Genomic DNA, 15,163 nt, shown 5'->3' on the forward strand with positions numbered 1-15,163 from the left:
AAAGTGCACCAGGTTGATGCTTTTAACTTCAATATTTTTTTAAAAATCTTCCCGGGGGAGCATCCCCTCGGACCCCATCAGAGGAGGTGAGGTCCGCCCCCCACTCCCCCCAATAGCACTTTACCCCTGCCTATATGCCGTGAGCTGATTATGGAGCCTTCATTGTAAGAGTAATTCAGATGCAATTAGCCTATATAAAAGGCCTCAAATTGGAAGCATTGTCTGGGCCGTCTTTTTTTTTATACTCAATTCTGCAATAGGTAGATCTCTTCTTTCACCTAGGCCGAGGTCGGTGATCTTGGGCTTAAAAAGGTTGGTGACCACTGCTATAATGTAATGAGACAACCGATTTGTTGTAAAGCAGAAATAATATGGATCAGCTAACAACCCTTAAGAGCAACAATCAACAGACATGAAGGTTATTTTAAAAGATACCTTAAAAACAATTACTTACAAAAGCATGACGTTTCCAAAAAATGTGGTACCACTTTACAATAAGACTANCTTTTTCTGTAGCTAAATTGCATCATTCTGGCGTCTGTGGTTATTTAAACATTCCCTGCTACACATTATTCAGCGTCAATAAATGAGTGCTAATCCCAGTGTGCTCAGTGTACAACATCACATGTCATTTCACCTTGGTTCAAGGTTTGAAATCGTATGATTCCGCCAGATGCTAAATGCTAACCGGAAGTGACAAATTTTCAGAATAAAAGTGTTAAACTAATAGTGAGAACTTCCGGTTTTTCAGAATAAAACTGATTTAAATCAAATAGTGTATTTAATTCAAATTACGCCATATCAACATTGATTTTAATTTCTAACACTACCCTTATAAAGGCTTTACGAATAGTTTGTAATTCATTTATTAATTAGGTTGTGAACACTTTATAAATCATTAATAAGCTTTTATAAGACATGAGATAAACAGGGTGACTGTGACCGGTTGCTTGCCAAATAGTGAGCCCACATTTATCTGTACTGCTAAGCCTTATTAGAAATGGTAGTAACTCGTTAATAAATGGGAATGTGTTTCACACTTTACAATAAGGCTCCCTTTTGGCAGTTGTAAATGTTAGTAACTCATAAATAAATGGTCATAAAGAGATGCCAAGAAACGTCAAGATGGAAGGGGGGGAATCAACTCAGTGAGCAACAGATACCAAGGATGCTGGCTGATGAAGAAGACGAAGTAAGCTAAGTACCCAATATAAGACTTAGCAGTACAGATAAATGTTGGCTCACTATTTGGCAAGATGACTAAGCCTTATATTGGCAACCTAACTTACTTCGTCTTCTTCATCAGCCAGCATCCTTGGTATCTGTTGCTCACTGAGTTGATTCTCTCTAAGTAGCCAGTATAAGGCTTAGTCATCTTGCCAAATAGTGAGCCTGTGTCGATGTATGAAAATGTAAGTGTTTACAACCTAATTAATAACTTAATTATAGACCCTTTATGAATCCCTTATAAGGGTAGTCTTATTGTAAAGTGGTACCAATGTTTCTAACTTTCATTGACTGAATTTATTTGAAAAGTGGGCTTATTAACACATGACTACCACTGTGTGATATATTCCATTATACTTTTTGAATTTCTGAGGGCCGCTTCAAAATGGCCCTAGTTTGGACACCCCTTCTTTATATAAATATTGCTCTTCTAACTGATATGCCCCCTCCTCTCTCTTCAGGTCAGCCTCACCCTGCGGCCCCTGAGCTCCAGGACCCTCACAGCAGGAGGCGGCGAGCGTCTCCAGGTTTCCCCCCCCACTCCCGCTCTCAGTCCTGCCAGCGAGTTCCTCTCTTCGTTGACTTCGAGGAGATCGGCTGGTCCGGCTGGATCATCTCTCCCCGCGGATACAACGCCTACCACTGCAAAGGTTCCTGCCCCTTCCCTCTGGGGGGCAGCCTCAAAGCCACCAACCACGCCACGGTGCGCTCCATCATGCACGCCCTCAAACTGTCCAGCGACGAGGTGGAGGCCCCCTGCTGTGTGCCCGACAAACTGCAGTCCATCAGCCTGTTGTACTTCGACGACGACGAGAACGTGGTTTTGAAGCAGTACGACGACATGGTGGCGTTAAGCTGCGGCTGTCACTGACACACTGACTCCTGACACTGAGACAATGAGACCACGCTTTGAGTAAAACACTGTCTTTTTTCGTGCATATGTGTAGATATTGTATTATGTTGAGAAATAAAAAGATTATTCCTCAGATTTTAATCAGCAATCCAGTTTAGTTTAGTCCTGGGATTCCAAAACCATCTCCTGGAGTATTACCAAATAGATTTAAAATGAAAATATATTGTTCTATTTCATACTTACTCCTTAACACTGGGACAATGAGGGGTGGGCGGACGACACTTTCAATAAAACACTGAATCTTTCGTGCACATATATAGATATTGTATAACGTTGAGAAATAAACGATTATTCCTCAGATTTTAATCGGCGATCCAGTTTAGTTTAGTTTGGATTCCAAAACCATCTCGTGGAGTATTACCAAATAGATATTGTTTTAACTATCCATACTTGAGATGATCTTTTGCTCTTAGTAATTATATATTGAAGGTACTAACGAACATCATTTACTCGGGTTCCCATGCACCTTAAAGTCTCTAATGTGCACCGGACTTTGATTTGTTGATCACTTAGCCATATGTTAAGGGGTTTATAAATCACCTAATCTCAATCTCATTTAGTTGTTGTTGTTTAGACGTCCTTAACCTAAACAAGGGTATGGATCGGTTAATTTAATTTGATCACGTTGTCAAGCTGTGACGCTGCAAGCCAAAAAGATGTCGTAAGGCAACATTTAAATAGCATGAAATGAACAGAAATGTAAATAGTCCGAATGAATACCCAATGCACAGGCGAGCGAAAAATGTTGAGACATAGTTTAGAAACATTAATTGGTGTTCAGTTTTAATAACATTTACAATTAAAATTTGAGCTGAAAGGGGAGCTGGAGTGTGGACAAGAATCTGGCTTTTTTTCTCTAAAATTGTATTTGTGTTGGTATTTGGAAAGGCCCATATTCACTTTCTTATCTATTTACTGCCGCTACTGACCAGCAGATGGCGAAATAGAGGTCTGGTTGTAGATCTCAAATCACTCCATTACTGTACATTTACAGAATCTGGATCAGATTGTGATTATATTTAGAAAAACAATCTCAAAATACACAACAAGGGAAATTATAGAACCACATTAAACCTGTTCCGAATTGTCCACTCAATTAATTTGCATTATCTTATTAATTAAAAATGAAAATACCCAATGGTTTGCAAACATTTGGGTTCAATAGCCCGCCAAGATAATTATAAAATAATAATGACCTCTACTTTAATTTTACTCTAATTAAAACACCAATAACACCAACTTCAATTCATTATATTGAAAAGACGTTAGAGGAAGAACAGTGAAATGAAAGGCAACATAAGAATAAAACTCTGTAACAACAGTTGTTTTTATTGGAATGGATCACAGACACAATACAGCCCTGCTTTATTCTAGTTTAGAAAAATGCCAATGCAACAAACGTGCAAATCCCAATTCTCCGTCATGTCTTCTGCATATTAAAAAACATTGATTGCACAAATGCCAGTTCAAGCTTTTAGGCAATATAAACAAAAAAAATAGTTTTGTATCAAACACAACTGTAACTGCAATTTCAACTTTAGCATGCAAAATGATTTGAGTGTTTAGTCGTGCTGACATGATCAGTTAAATTCATTTGTTGAGCCAGTTCTGTTTGTCTCAAGTATCTCTAATGATAACTTTAGTGACTGCAAACTGTCTGGTGAAAAAGGAAATCTCAAGGCAGGTAATAAAACAAAATACCAAAAAGAGGTGGAGACCCCAAAAAAACTGTTGCAATTAAAATAAATACTCCACATTTACATAAAAGCTTTCCGTCTCTGTTTACATTTTAATACATTATGTACATGGATCACCCATGTCCCGTATGTTTGTCAAAAATTGCACATTATCCTTAAACTCGCATTCAAACAACAGCATACGACAACATCTATAAATAATTTACAATTCTGTCGGTTCACAATCAAGTCAAAATCCTCACAAACCAACCGGGGCCTGCACAGCTTCTTTGTCTCGTGTAATTCAAGGCAAGAAAAGAAATGCAAGGATCAGAAACTTAACCTAAAGGAGGAAATCCACCCTTTAACTGTTCAAAAGGTATTGGCAAAAGAGCTTAAGCGGAGGGTGGATCTTTCCTTTCATATCTCATGGCCTATCAGCTTGGACAGTCAAGCTCCTCTGTGCCTAGAAACTCTCCTAACATGTGGTCGGGTTGACCATAAACAGGCTCTAAATATTGATGTCCCTCATTACAGTGCATTTGCCTCATCCGTGGCTCCATATGAGAGGCTTGGATGGTAGATGCATGAGTCATTGGAGACAGTGGCACCGGTACGAAGCTGTGGTAAACGACCATAGGCTGGGTCAAAACCTCCAAGGTGGAAGCCTGAGGAACAGCGCCCTCTGGTGGCTGGACTGGAAGCTGCACATAGCTTCCTGTTTCTGGATCAAAGAAGGTTTTTGTCTTGACTTGTACGGGCATGTCTACAAAGAAGTACTGCCCGGTGTCAGGGTCCTGGAGGAGCTTACGTTGGGTCATTGGAAAGGATTGTGTAACAATGGCGTGCTCGATGCTAGACTGGCGAGAAAGCTGGCTGGTGTGGCTGCTGTAGCTCGATTGACGCGAGAGATTTGCGGGATTGGGGTTGGGGTTAGGGTTGGGGTTGGGGTTGTGGTTAGGGTTAGGGTTAGGGTTGGGGATGGGGTTGGGGTTAGGGTTGGGGTTGGGGTCGGGGTTGGGGTACACATCAATACTGTGACTCCTCCTGGTTGGGTTATCTCTGCTCGGCTTTTCTTTGGCTCTCCCTCTCTGCTGAAGCTCGTCCATGATGGATTTTTCGATGCGTTGGGTCCTCGTATCGAGCTTCTCGTTCATAGACGTGTCGTTGCTAAGCCTGCGCTCCACTTTTCCCCCTAAGTACCTGTCAATGCTTTGGGATCGGTTGAATGGCCTGTCCGACGTGGGTCTATCGCTTTGCTGACTTTTGTACACAGGTACGTTACTGATGACCCTATCACTACTGTAGTGTCTTTGCTCTGGTTTATCTCGAATGTGCTTATTGCTGCTGCGACCTGGCCTTTCTGATTCCACATTGGGAAGCGCTTCATTGTTCTGGCGACTGCTTTCCACAGCATCATGGCTCTGTCTCCGAGTCTTCTGGCGCACGTCTGTTTGATTTTGATGATGGTTTTCACTTCTGTCGCCTCTTCTATCACGGGGTGGTTGTTCACTCTGATCTTGACTGTGTTTGCCGTGGTTACTTTCATTGTGACGATGACCATCTTCAGTCTTTTCTCTGTTTGGTCTCTCACTGCTCTTGCTACTGCTTTTGTGCTCAGATTTGTCGCTCTTGTGTCTCTCCGCTCTGTGTTTGCTGCTGCTTTGAGACGGCTTGTGGGAGGTCTTCTGTGCCGCCTCCTCCTTCTTAATTCTTCTAGTTGCGATCTTAATGGCTTTGAGAACAGCCTTTTCAGATTTGGGTAAGACAACTGGTGGTTTAGGCAACCCTGTTTGGCTTTCACTTCCACTGCAGGTGGACCCAGACCGCTCGCTGGGAAGCTTCAACACCAAAGCGCTCATTCCCATCTCATCAGCGGTGTCTGCTGCGCTGGTTGAGAAGCTCTCCACGCCTTCAGACAACGGACTTACCCCAGACAATCTGTCCTCCTCCAGTGGGACGGTGAGGAACCCTCCAACCTGTGGTTTCTGTGGGCTTTCGCTTTGTAGATCTGACGGAGAAAGCGGCATGGGAGATGAAATCTGTAATTGAATTTCTTCAGGTTTGAAGATTTCATCTGGTATTGGTGTGCAGCCCCTGGTGTCAGGTTCCTTAGCCAGAAGAAGGTCTAGATGGTCGTTTACTTGATGTACCTCCTCTCCCTTCTCTGAACCACTCAGACTCCCTCTTGGTGACCATGGTTGAACTGTCTTTGACCTCATCTTATTGGTGAAAGTGTTGTCTTTGACCTTAAATAGGGCAGGGATCCCCAACGTTGGTGAGATAATATTGGAAGGTGACATTGGGGTCTGATTATTTCCATCATGATCGAAGGTTTCTGTAGTAATGTCTCTTTCCTTGCTGTCGCTGAACAGTACTTCTGTCTCTTTTTGAGGAGACTGTGTTTGTGGTTTTACAAGCTCCGGCTCGTTTTCATGATCACTCAAAGAATAATATTCCAAGTCCATCCTATCCGAATCTTCTTTTGTGTTTCGTGGAATATCCCGAGTGTCTTCATCAACCTCATCCTCCTCTCCGATCAAGTTCTCCAGAGAGTGGTAGACATTTGACTCTGTCTCCGTATTTCTGTGCAGTGCACTCTCCACAGAGAAGTAAGATGACTTTGAAGACAAGCTGCCTTGATCAGGTGGGCTCTGATTGATGCTAACACCATTTACAAGCAGTAAGGGTGATATTATATCCCTGGGAATGTCTCCAATAGCCTCTGCATGCCCATTTGTTTCCTCGCTAGCTCTATTTGTCGTTTCAGGTTCTACTGCCACTAAATGATTAGTTACGTTATCACCCGGTGTGTTTAAATGATCTGGTCTTAAAGGAGCTTTTCGCTTAACTTTTTGTTTTTCCTGTGCCCTGGCATTTCTGTTTTCAAATGTGGCGTCCTTTGTTGGACTCATATCTACTTGCAAGTGTATTGCCTCCATTTCTTTGACAGGACTAGTTTCACTTTGAACAGGATCTCTTTTGAATAAGTCTACTTCTTGTTTGACCAAGCCTGTACTCCTCAGCTCATTAAATTGTGCCTCTTCATATTCATACTTTAAACCTTTGTCGAAGACGTCTTTCAAACTATCCGTGTCCTTTGTAACACTTCCTCCCTTTTTGATTCTAGGAGGAACAGGGGGAGCATCTGTCTTGTTGCCTTCATTGTTGCTCATCAGACTATCTCCACTCTCTTCAGATATCTGTCTCGAAATGTCTCTCAAATTCACCTCTTCTGATTCGTAGCTAGGGTCTTCAATTGTTTCGATGCCAGGTAGAGCAAACCTACCACCTGATCTGTGACTCTCACTGAGTCCTGGTTCTGTTTGAGAAAGGATCTGTCTCATGTTATTGTGGTCTCTGAGATCACCTAACCTCTCTTTTAGTGCAACAGTGCTGCCATTTTGTTTTTCTGTCACCTCTGTCGTAGATTCGTTCGTTGCTTGTTTACGTAGCTCTGCCCTTGTTCCATAACTTTCCTCAGCGTCCTCATCAAACATTGGATTTGCATTTTGTTCTGTGGGTCTATATTTTCTCTTCTGCCTGTCTGAAATAATCTCTTCGAGTGCCATTTTTGCTCTGTCATAATTGTCATTTACAAGTACTTTGTTTACTTTGACGTTATTGTCAATCTTTGTGAACGTTTCTTCCTTGCCTTGATACTTTTCTTTCTGTGAAAAGATGTCTCTCTTAGACATCGTGTTACCTCTCATAGACAGCATACCCTTCTTAATATTTCTTAGCTCCCTTGAAATCAAATCATTCTTAGTTTTCGTCTCCTCATCTAATTTAAAGGCACTTAATTTCTTCTTTGCGTTCTCCAGAACACGATCGCCAAGCCTTACTTTCCCCAGCTCTTTCAAAGCATGCAAGTCACTAATAATATGCTCGCTGTCCCTCATTTCTCTGGGTGAAATGGCTTCGTCCTCCACTTCCCTCCCATTGTTCACTTTCAGATTCCTTTCCTCAAACTCCCCTCCTTGTTCTTCATCACTCACCGCATATCTTTGATTTTTGATGTAGTTGTTTTGTCTAGCTGAGAATACATGTTTGGGTTTACGCTGTTTCTCGATTGTTTCCTTTTCATTAAAATCTAATTTTGCATCACCTGCATGTCCATTAGTGAGCCTGTCAACGTTATATGTTAGCTGGTTGTCAAGAGAGAGTTGGATATCAGATATAGCAAAGTTTCTCTTTGGAACTGGCGGGGGCTCTTTTTTGACGATGTCTACCGGTGTTGTTTCATTTCTACTTTGAGATAAAACATTGCTGTTTTCTGGTACTGAACTTTCTCTGTTGCGGCTGAACATTTCTTTAGAATAGGACCTCCTATCCATGTCTCTCTCCCTCAGTTCTTCTGTATCTGAAACAGGCTTATTGATGCTATCTGACTGAGCTGAAGATAGAGCTTTATTTTTGGCTGCATGAATTGCTTCCCTTGCTGCTCTGATCACATCCTTTGTACTGAGTTGGCTACTAGAAACCTTTTCTTTAGAGCTTTCTTTGATGTCCTTTGCAGGTCGTTTGGCTTTTTCTGGTACATTTGGTGTTCTTTTCCCTACTGATGCATTTGACGACAACCCCTCTTTCTCAAGTGCAAGAGGGGAAACTTTAGGTGAACGATCTTTGTTGACATTTAAAGTATTCGGTGAAAGCCCTGTGTTTGTTGGCAGTGCTTTTGGAAAGAGCCCTTCGTTTAGCGAGAGTGGTGAAAGGTGATTCGTCTCACTTGGGTCGTCTGTGTGAAGTGGAGCACCAGGGCTCGGAGGGAATACAAGATATTTCACATCACTGTCAATAGGGTTGGCTTTCTTGTACAAATTCAGAGACGGATAGTTTTGCTTTTTAGCTTTGGGACTCCTTTTTGATTGTATAAAGGGGGATATTGGGTTATCCTCACCAAGACCACCTGATGCCTCCTTTTTGTTTTGCAGTAGATTTGCTAACAAATAATCGTCTGAAAGAGGTCCATCTGCATCTTGCTTAGTATGACCAACTATTGGGGTGCTGTTAGATTCCAAAACGGGAGTGCAGACTGTCAGTCCATCTTTGAAAATGGCAGGAGTGCTTAATCCTGACGCGTAACCCTCAGAGCCAGCTTGTGGATATCTCAGAATATCAGAGCGTGGGGATTGGGTGCCACTCTCAGGCACTTCTAATGTTTTGAATTTAGGAGGGCTGTAACGGCTTTTCACCCTTTTCCTGTTGTCTTTGAGGTTGAAGAGGATGCTCGAGGCGAGTGATTTGTAGCTGTCCCGTTTGACTGCAGGTTCAGGGGTCATTTTGGCCTCGGAGTGCGGTCTCAGTGGGAGGTCTAGTGCAGATGGCGAGAGGACCATTTGAAGGATTTCTGATGTTTCTGTAGCTTGTCTGGAGGGAATAAAGGGAGTCATCAGCTGGCAGATGCTGAACGGAGTAGACGCCAAAGAGCTGACTTCCTCAATTGCTTTCACCTCCACATATCTAGCTTCTTTCTTTGCCAACCAAAGACTTTCCTCCAATGTTTTTAAGCTGTTTTCTTGGATGGGTGGCCCAAGCTGGTTGCCTGGAATCACACTCGTTGCCCTGGATCTGTTTCGCCTCCAGGGGGCAGTACACCCCTCCCCTCCTTCTGATGAGCACCTCTTCCCAGCAGGAGTGGCTGCAGGCTTTGGCAGGACTTTTGGAGGAGGAGGGGGAGGGATGGGTTTAGGAGCAGTGGGAGGAGGGGGGTCCGGGGCTGCTTTATGGCATGACTGCACCTCCTCTTCATGCAGAGTGTCTTTTCTGTGGGCCTCTGTGAGCTCCTTGTAAAAAGACAGGTCGCACCATTTTGGGACATTGTCTGTGGGGAGAATAGAAGTGTCCTCTTGGCCAAAAGGGAACTGGTTCAAATCCCTCCAAGCTTGAAAAGGGCTAAACTCGCTGTGGAGGAAAAAGTTCTTGATGTTAAGTTTCCTTACTTTGACAGTAGACTTCCCATTTTTGCTCTTTGAGTACAGGCTAGCATCCTTGCTTGTTTTGTTAGATGATCCATCTCCAGACTGACGCGTCTTGTTATGTCCATCTGGAAAATTGCTGTGATAATCCGTGGAGAAATCCGATAACTCTCTCTGTATGCTGCGAAGTGCAGACTTATCCCACGATTCCCCCTTAGTGTCAGTCAAACCTCCATTGTTGATCAACATCCCATCACAGCTTCCCTCTGTTGCACTTAATGCCTTGAGGAAAGACGACATGTTGGATATGTTCTTCTGTTGCTGCTGTTTCCATGGCTGGGCAGTTTTGTTTTGCTCTTGCTTTGTAGGTTCCTTGGGATGACTCTTTTTATGAGGATCCCCCACCAAAGGTTTGTGGCAGCTGAAAGGTGAGAATCCATACAATAACTCGTCATTGTAAACCGCGTCATCTCCAACGCAGAGGCTTCGAAAGGCCCGATCGGTGAGAGTGCTGACCTCTCGATCGGTCTCGTCCATGAACAAGTCGGTGAAGCCATTTGGGAAGCGATGGTGGAGCATGCTCCCCGTCCGATGGCTCACGTGCCGCTTATCCACACAGGTCATGATGCCAACAACCTTCGTTCTGTCTCATTCATCACCTGTCCTGCGGCCCCTACAGCTCCTGCAGCTCTGTAGATCCTTTGGTTTTCGTCCAGCTCAGGTTAACATTGGGGGAGTGGTGGGATATGTCAACTTTCTAAAACGAGAGAAAGTGAAATCAGTGTCAGTTGCAAACATTTAACTCACACATTGTAAACAGTTATCAATCTAGAATTTGTGCATTTCAAAAATTCCCGATATATCGAATGAATTTTGTGAACGTTTTTGAACTCTGTGATGACCTTTATATACCCGATATGTGTCTTCGTTGCCCGTGCTGTCACTATGCGGGCAGCAGACAAACACTTCAAGCCATGCGCTTTCCTATTTTAAGCCCTGTATGGTTCCTAAAGCTGTGAGCACTAATCACACTGTGGGTAACACAGTATGAGAACAGTCCATGTATTCAACATTGTCATTGAACATATCCTTTGCAAATGCAATCACATCTGTTTCATGTTTAATTGGCTGATAAATAGACAGGTTATGTTGAGCTCCAGGACAATATTCATGTCTACAGGTTGACACCACAGAGAGCAGGAAACGTAAATCAGCACATCAGTCACACAGCAGCTGCTCTACTGTAGCTTACTTTAGCTATCTGGGTGAGGTCTTAGAATAGCTCCTTAACCCATTGATGTGCCCTGACCTGGGAGCATTGCTACTGGCATATAACTCAACTGTTCAACAATCGGCATAAACATGACTCTCCTTATAAGCAGATGAGACAAATATAAACACGGATGTTCAAAGAAAATTGTGTATTTGTATCTGTACACCGAAACTTAATTTTCTCTGTCAAGGGTAAAAGGAAGTGCAAGAAGGTATGTTTACAAGAGCCATAAGATAAAGTATTATTTGTATTATTAATATTGCAAACTATCAAATCAGGTAAAATTGCTAGAAGTAAGAGGCGTTACTGTATCTTAAGCCTGACTCGCAGAATGTTTTGGCTTTCCAGGAGACTTTGCTTGCCAAAAGTCTACCAGCTCTCATAACCAGATATCAGTTAGTAACCGCGGTACTTTCCCAGCATCTGCTCGTATATTTATACCCGAGGAATGAGGAGCCCAGATAACTGTACTGTATATAGGCGTGAGCATTGGAATATGGTCATAAATCCCCCTCATAGACGTTTCAATAGTGTGGTATTGATTTTATAGCAATGAAATCTAGAGTGGTCTTCGTGCTATAAGTCCTTTTTGATACTAATGTCAAAAGAAACTTCTTATAACTTATATTCTGTAGGCTGGCTTGAAGTGTGGTTCATATCTTTGTGAATAGCTTTATTATTACACTGCTTCCTTACCTTGGTGATGAGTCGTTCATGCTGATGGTAACCGTCCAATCTAGACTGTGGTATCAAACGCAAATCCTCCAAAGTAGAATCCAGTGTCGGAACACCTGCTGAAAGTAAGCTCTTGTTACCGCTTGTCATTAATGGTTATCAGAGTCCTTCACTTAAAGTTGAAGAAACAAAACAAAAACTCACCAAAGTGAGTCAAGCACTCAGATCCATGTTCAAATGTAGTGGAGTGGCCGGGGTCCTGATAGCCAGCTCAGAAGATACCAAAATAGACGCAGAAGTCGGTGTGGCCAAACTGAGCAGCAACACAGCTAGCTAGCTCACATTGGAATAACCAGTGGGTGTCGAGTGGCAGGGCAAGGCAGGCCAGCCGGATGAAATGGACACTGTCATTGGTTATTTTTGTAGCCAAGCAGTTAAGGCTGATAGGCTCCCTCATGGACCATCTTTTTAGGAACCTTTAAAATATTACATGTAAATGAGGATCAGACAATGTTTGTCTTGTTGGAGACAATACAGATGGTTGGAGTATACTGACCATTGGCTAAAAATATAGCTTGTCACCCAGGGAAACAGCATTCTGATATAGACCATTGCCTCACACACATTAGCCTGGCAGTCCCTAAGGAGGAGATTATTATCCGTATGTCTGCTGCCTGACTATAGCTGGGCAGGGCTAACACTTGTTGCCCAAGCTCTGTTTACAAGACCGTGATGTGGACATGAAAGTGTATGACTGGGTAGTCTGGTTTTAGGACCAAAGCAGCTGTTGTTGCTGTGAGATTAAGCTAAAATGGAAGGAAGCGTTTTGTTGATTTGTCACCACATGTGAGTCAGAGAAAGTCAATGGATGAGGTCATATGTGAAGGTTGACCTTGTGGATGACCTAAATGGAGAAAGTTGAAAGTTAAATAAATAGCCTACTGCATGGATTTGTTTTTATACCTCATGAGACATCATAATATGCAAAGCCCACATCCTGTATTAAGCATCACTGTCATCTGTATAATACAGTTTAAATACAGTGTTGCCCACAAATGAGATCTAAAAACATGAAATGACAATAGCTGTTGAGCCCTCTTTGACCCCAACAACAACTCCATGGCCTCTGCATCCACAGTGAAGCTGTGCCCCATCAAGGTGCCATATATACACTAGTCTATTTCTGTCATGTTGTATTTCAAAAGGTAACAGCCTGCCTCTCTGACAACTGCCCCGTACACACTTCAGCTTAGCAGCTACATGTTAACCTTGCACATGTTAGTTGACTAGCTTCAAGCAGTAACGTACAGTTTTTTTGCAAAAATGTCTTCAGACTAGCGAACTAGGTTTACTTTAAACTGATGCATACTGTATGAATAAGGTTAGAAGGTTCACTCGAACTGGATATAAACACTCAATGATTTCACTCGCAAATAATGTTGTGGGGAAAAGTCCCTGCCTTATTTTGGAGAGATAGACTTACTTGCTGTTCAGAGTTCAAATACCATGTTGTGAGCACGGACACTGTGGGGACATTTCCCTTTTAATGTCTGTACAAGAGTCTCGTCTAGAATAAGGCCTCACATGGACCTGCCCCCTCCTCATTTATTTTTGCCAGCTTCACAGTTAGCTAATAATCAAAGTTAATAATTTACGATTCATGCTTTGTCCCATTGGAGGGTCGGTTTGTTGTTTTTATTATATTGTGTCTTCTTAGCAAGCTAACCAGCTAGCTACCTACGTAAAAACTGACTACAAAAAACAAAACAGGCATTTCCTTGCTAGCTTAACAGATTCAGTTATGAGAGTTAAAGGTGACATGTCATGCTTTTCCGGTTATTACCCGTCCCCTTGTGTGTTATGAAGGTTTTTCTGCATGTAAACGGTCTGCAGAGTCAAAACCCTTAAAGTACACCCTGTAGCGAGTAAAACTCTAACACAGAAAATACCTCCCCAAAACGCCTCGTTGGTGAAACGTCATCATCCATTTGATTCTTCTGGGTACGTGCTTACGAAAGCACGTACCCGGAACTAAATGGGCCAATCCGTGGAGCCGTTACGTTACGTCCGCGGAGCCGTTACGTTAAGCCCCCGCTGATTGGTCCAAATTGACCAATCCACACACACACTCAGTGCAGGCAGCTCTGCTGATTTCTCCTCCCTGGCTGCAGGCTGATAACAGACAGTTGGGATCGTGGCGAAATTCTCTCTGCAGACCCATTCTCACAGCGTTTATCAACCCCTTTTTCTTACTCAATATCAAGCCACACTTATTGTTTTTATTTCGGCTGTGACTTTGTGTGTGCTCAGGGTGAGTTTGGCTGTGTTTGGCTGTGTATCGCTAAACAAAGAAATCACACCTCCACGGAGCTCAGCGCGATTCACAACGTACAACCAATCAGAGCACACTGGGCTCAGGAGGGGGGGGAGCTGCAGCAGCGAGCCGTTTAGTGGAGAAAGTGAATACTGCTGAATACACATACTTTACAGAGATGCTGTATGCGAAACCAATGTGAGTTTGTAAAATTGCACAGTATTTTTCTATTTTAGTATACCTCAACAATGGAATTATGATCAGTGGAAATGGCCATGACATGGGACCTTTAAGATAAAAAAAAAACACAACAATCAATATATACAAAATAATAGTCACTTCAATATCTTTTGGAAAGTACATTAGTGCACTTTTATGTGGGACATGAAGTCACGTTTCGTATTGTTATTGGTTCAAGCGTATATCCACAATACACCTAAAACGACAGGATCACAACTCGGATAGTGCATAGGCAATGACTGCAACCGACGACAAGTATATTACGTCATCTATAACCGGATAGTGAGCCTGAATGGTACTGATTCATACCAATAGTCATGTATACGATAGGCATGTACCTTCGAACTCTGGGATATCTTCTCCATAATCTCCAGGGTGTAGTTGTCCACACCGGAATAACCTTATAACTCGATACTCAGACAAAACTCCGATAAAAATTCGGTCGAACCGTCGGTCGTCTAGATGACGAGCGTCACTCCGGCGTGCGTCAGTTGGTGGAAGCCGATACGTTACTAAAACGAGTCTTTTACTTACAAATAGGCAGTGAAAATGACATCGCCGATGCCATACCCACCAATTTATCGTTAATGGAGTCACTACTAACTTCACCTAGTTGTTCCTATTTACTGAAAGTTACTTACAGCAGAATGAGTTGTCCTTACCTAAATGCAGTCACACTTTAACTAAACTAATAATGTGATGACATTACCTTCGTCAGACGGTGGTGAAAGACATTCCTTTAGGTTATGAAGTTTTTCATAGACCCATTTGCTGTCACGACAGAAATTCTGGAAGTATTCATAAATAACGATCAAATACGAGGCAAGTAGGAGGGGTTGGGCACTAAAATTTGATATTTCAGTAACGCAATTGTGTTTTGTACAAAATTTCAATAGTTAAGTAATTAATAGTTATTTGTTAAGGTAT

The 15,163-nt window shown here is 42.6% G+C and overlaps 1 protein-coding gene across 2 annotated transcripts; it reads right to left on the reverse strand.

Annotated features, from left to right (window-relative positions):
• Nucleotides 1–3,448: 3,448 nt before the first annotated feature.
• LOC104963082 (uncharacterized) lies at nucleotides 3,449–12,060 on the reverse strand. 2 transcript variants are annotated; one of them, XM_010791631.1, is made up of 3 exons: nucleotides 11,887–12,060; nucleotides 11,704–11,798; nucleotides 3,449–10,491 (listed from the first exon to the last, which is right to left on the reverse strand). In XM_010791631.1, the coding sequence occupies exon 3, from the start codon at nucleotides 10,356–10,358 to the stop codon at nucleotides 4,254–4,256; it is 6,105 nt and encodes a 2,034-aa protein (XP_010789933.1). In that variant the 5' UTR covers nucleotides 10,359–10,491; nucleotides 11,704–11,798; nucleotides 11,887–12,060; the 3' UTR covers nucleotides 3,449–4,253. The 2 variants fall into 2 exon arrangements, with proteins under 2 accessions (XP_010789933.1, XP_010789932.1); XM_010791630.1 differs by having other exon boundaries at nucleotides 11,704–11,801.
• Nucleotides 12,061–15,163: the final 3,103 nt, after the last annotated feature.

Source organism: Notothenia coriiceps, unplaced genomic scaffold (genome assembly GCF_000735185.1).
Source record: "Notothenia coriiceps isolate Sejong01 unplaced genomic scaffold, NC01 NC01_scaffold00035604, whole genome shotgun sequence".
NCBI lineage: Eukaryota > Metazoa > Chordata > Actinopteri > Perciformes > Nototheniidae > Notothenia > Notothenia coriiceps.

Excerpts from the sequence above, each read along its gene's own strand:
- LOC104963082 (XM_010791631.1), bottom strand. The coding sequence starts at position 10,358 with ATGACCTGTGTGGATAAGCGGCACGTGAGCCATCGGACGGGGAGCATG.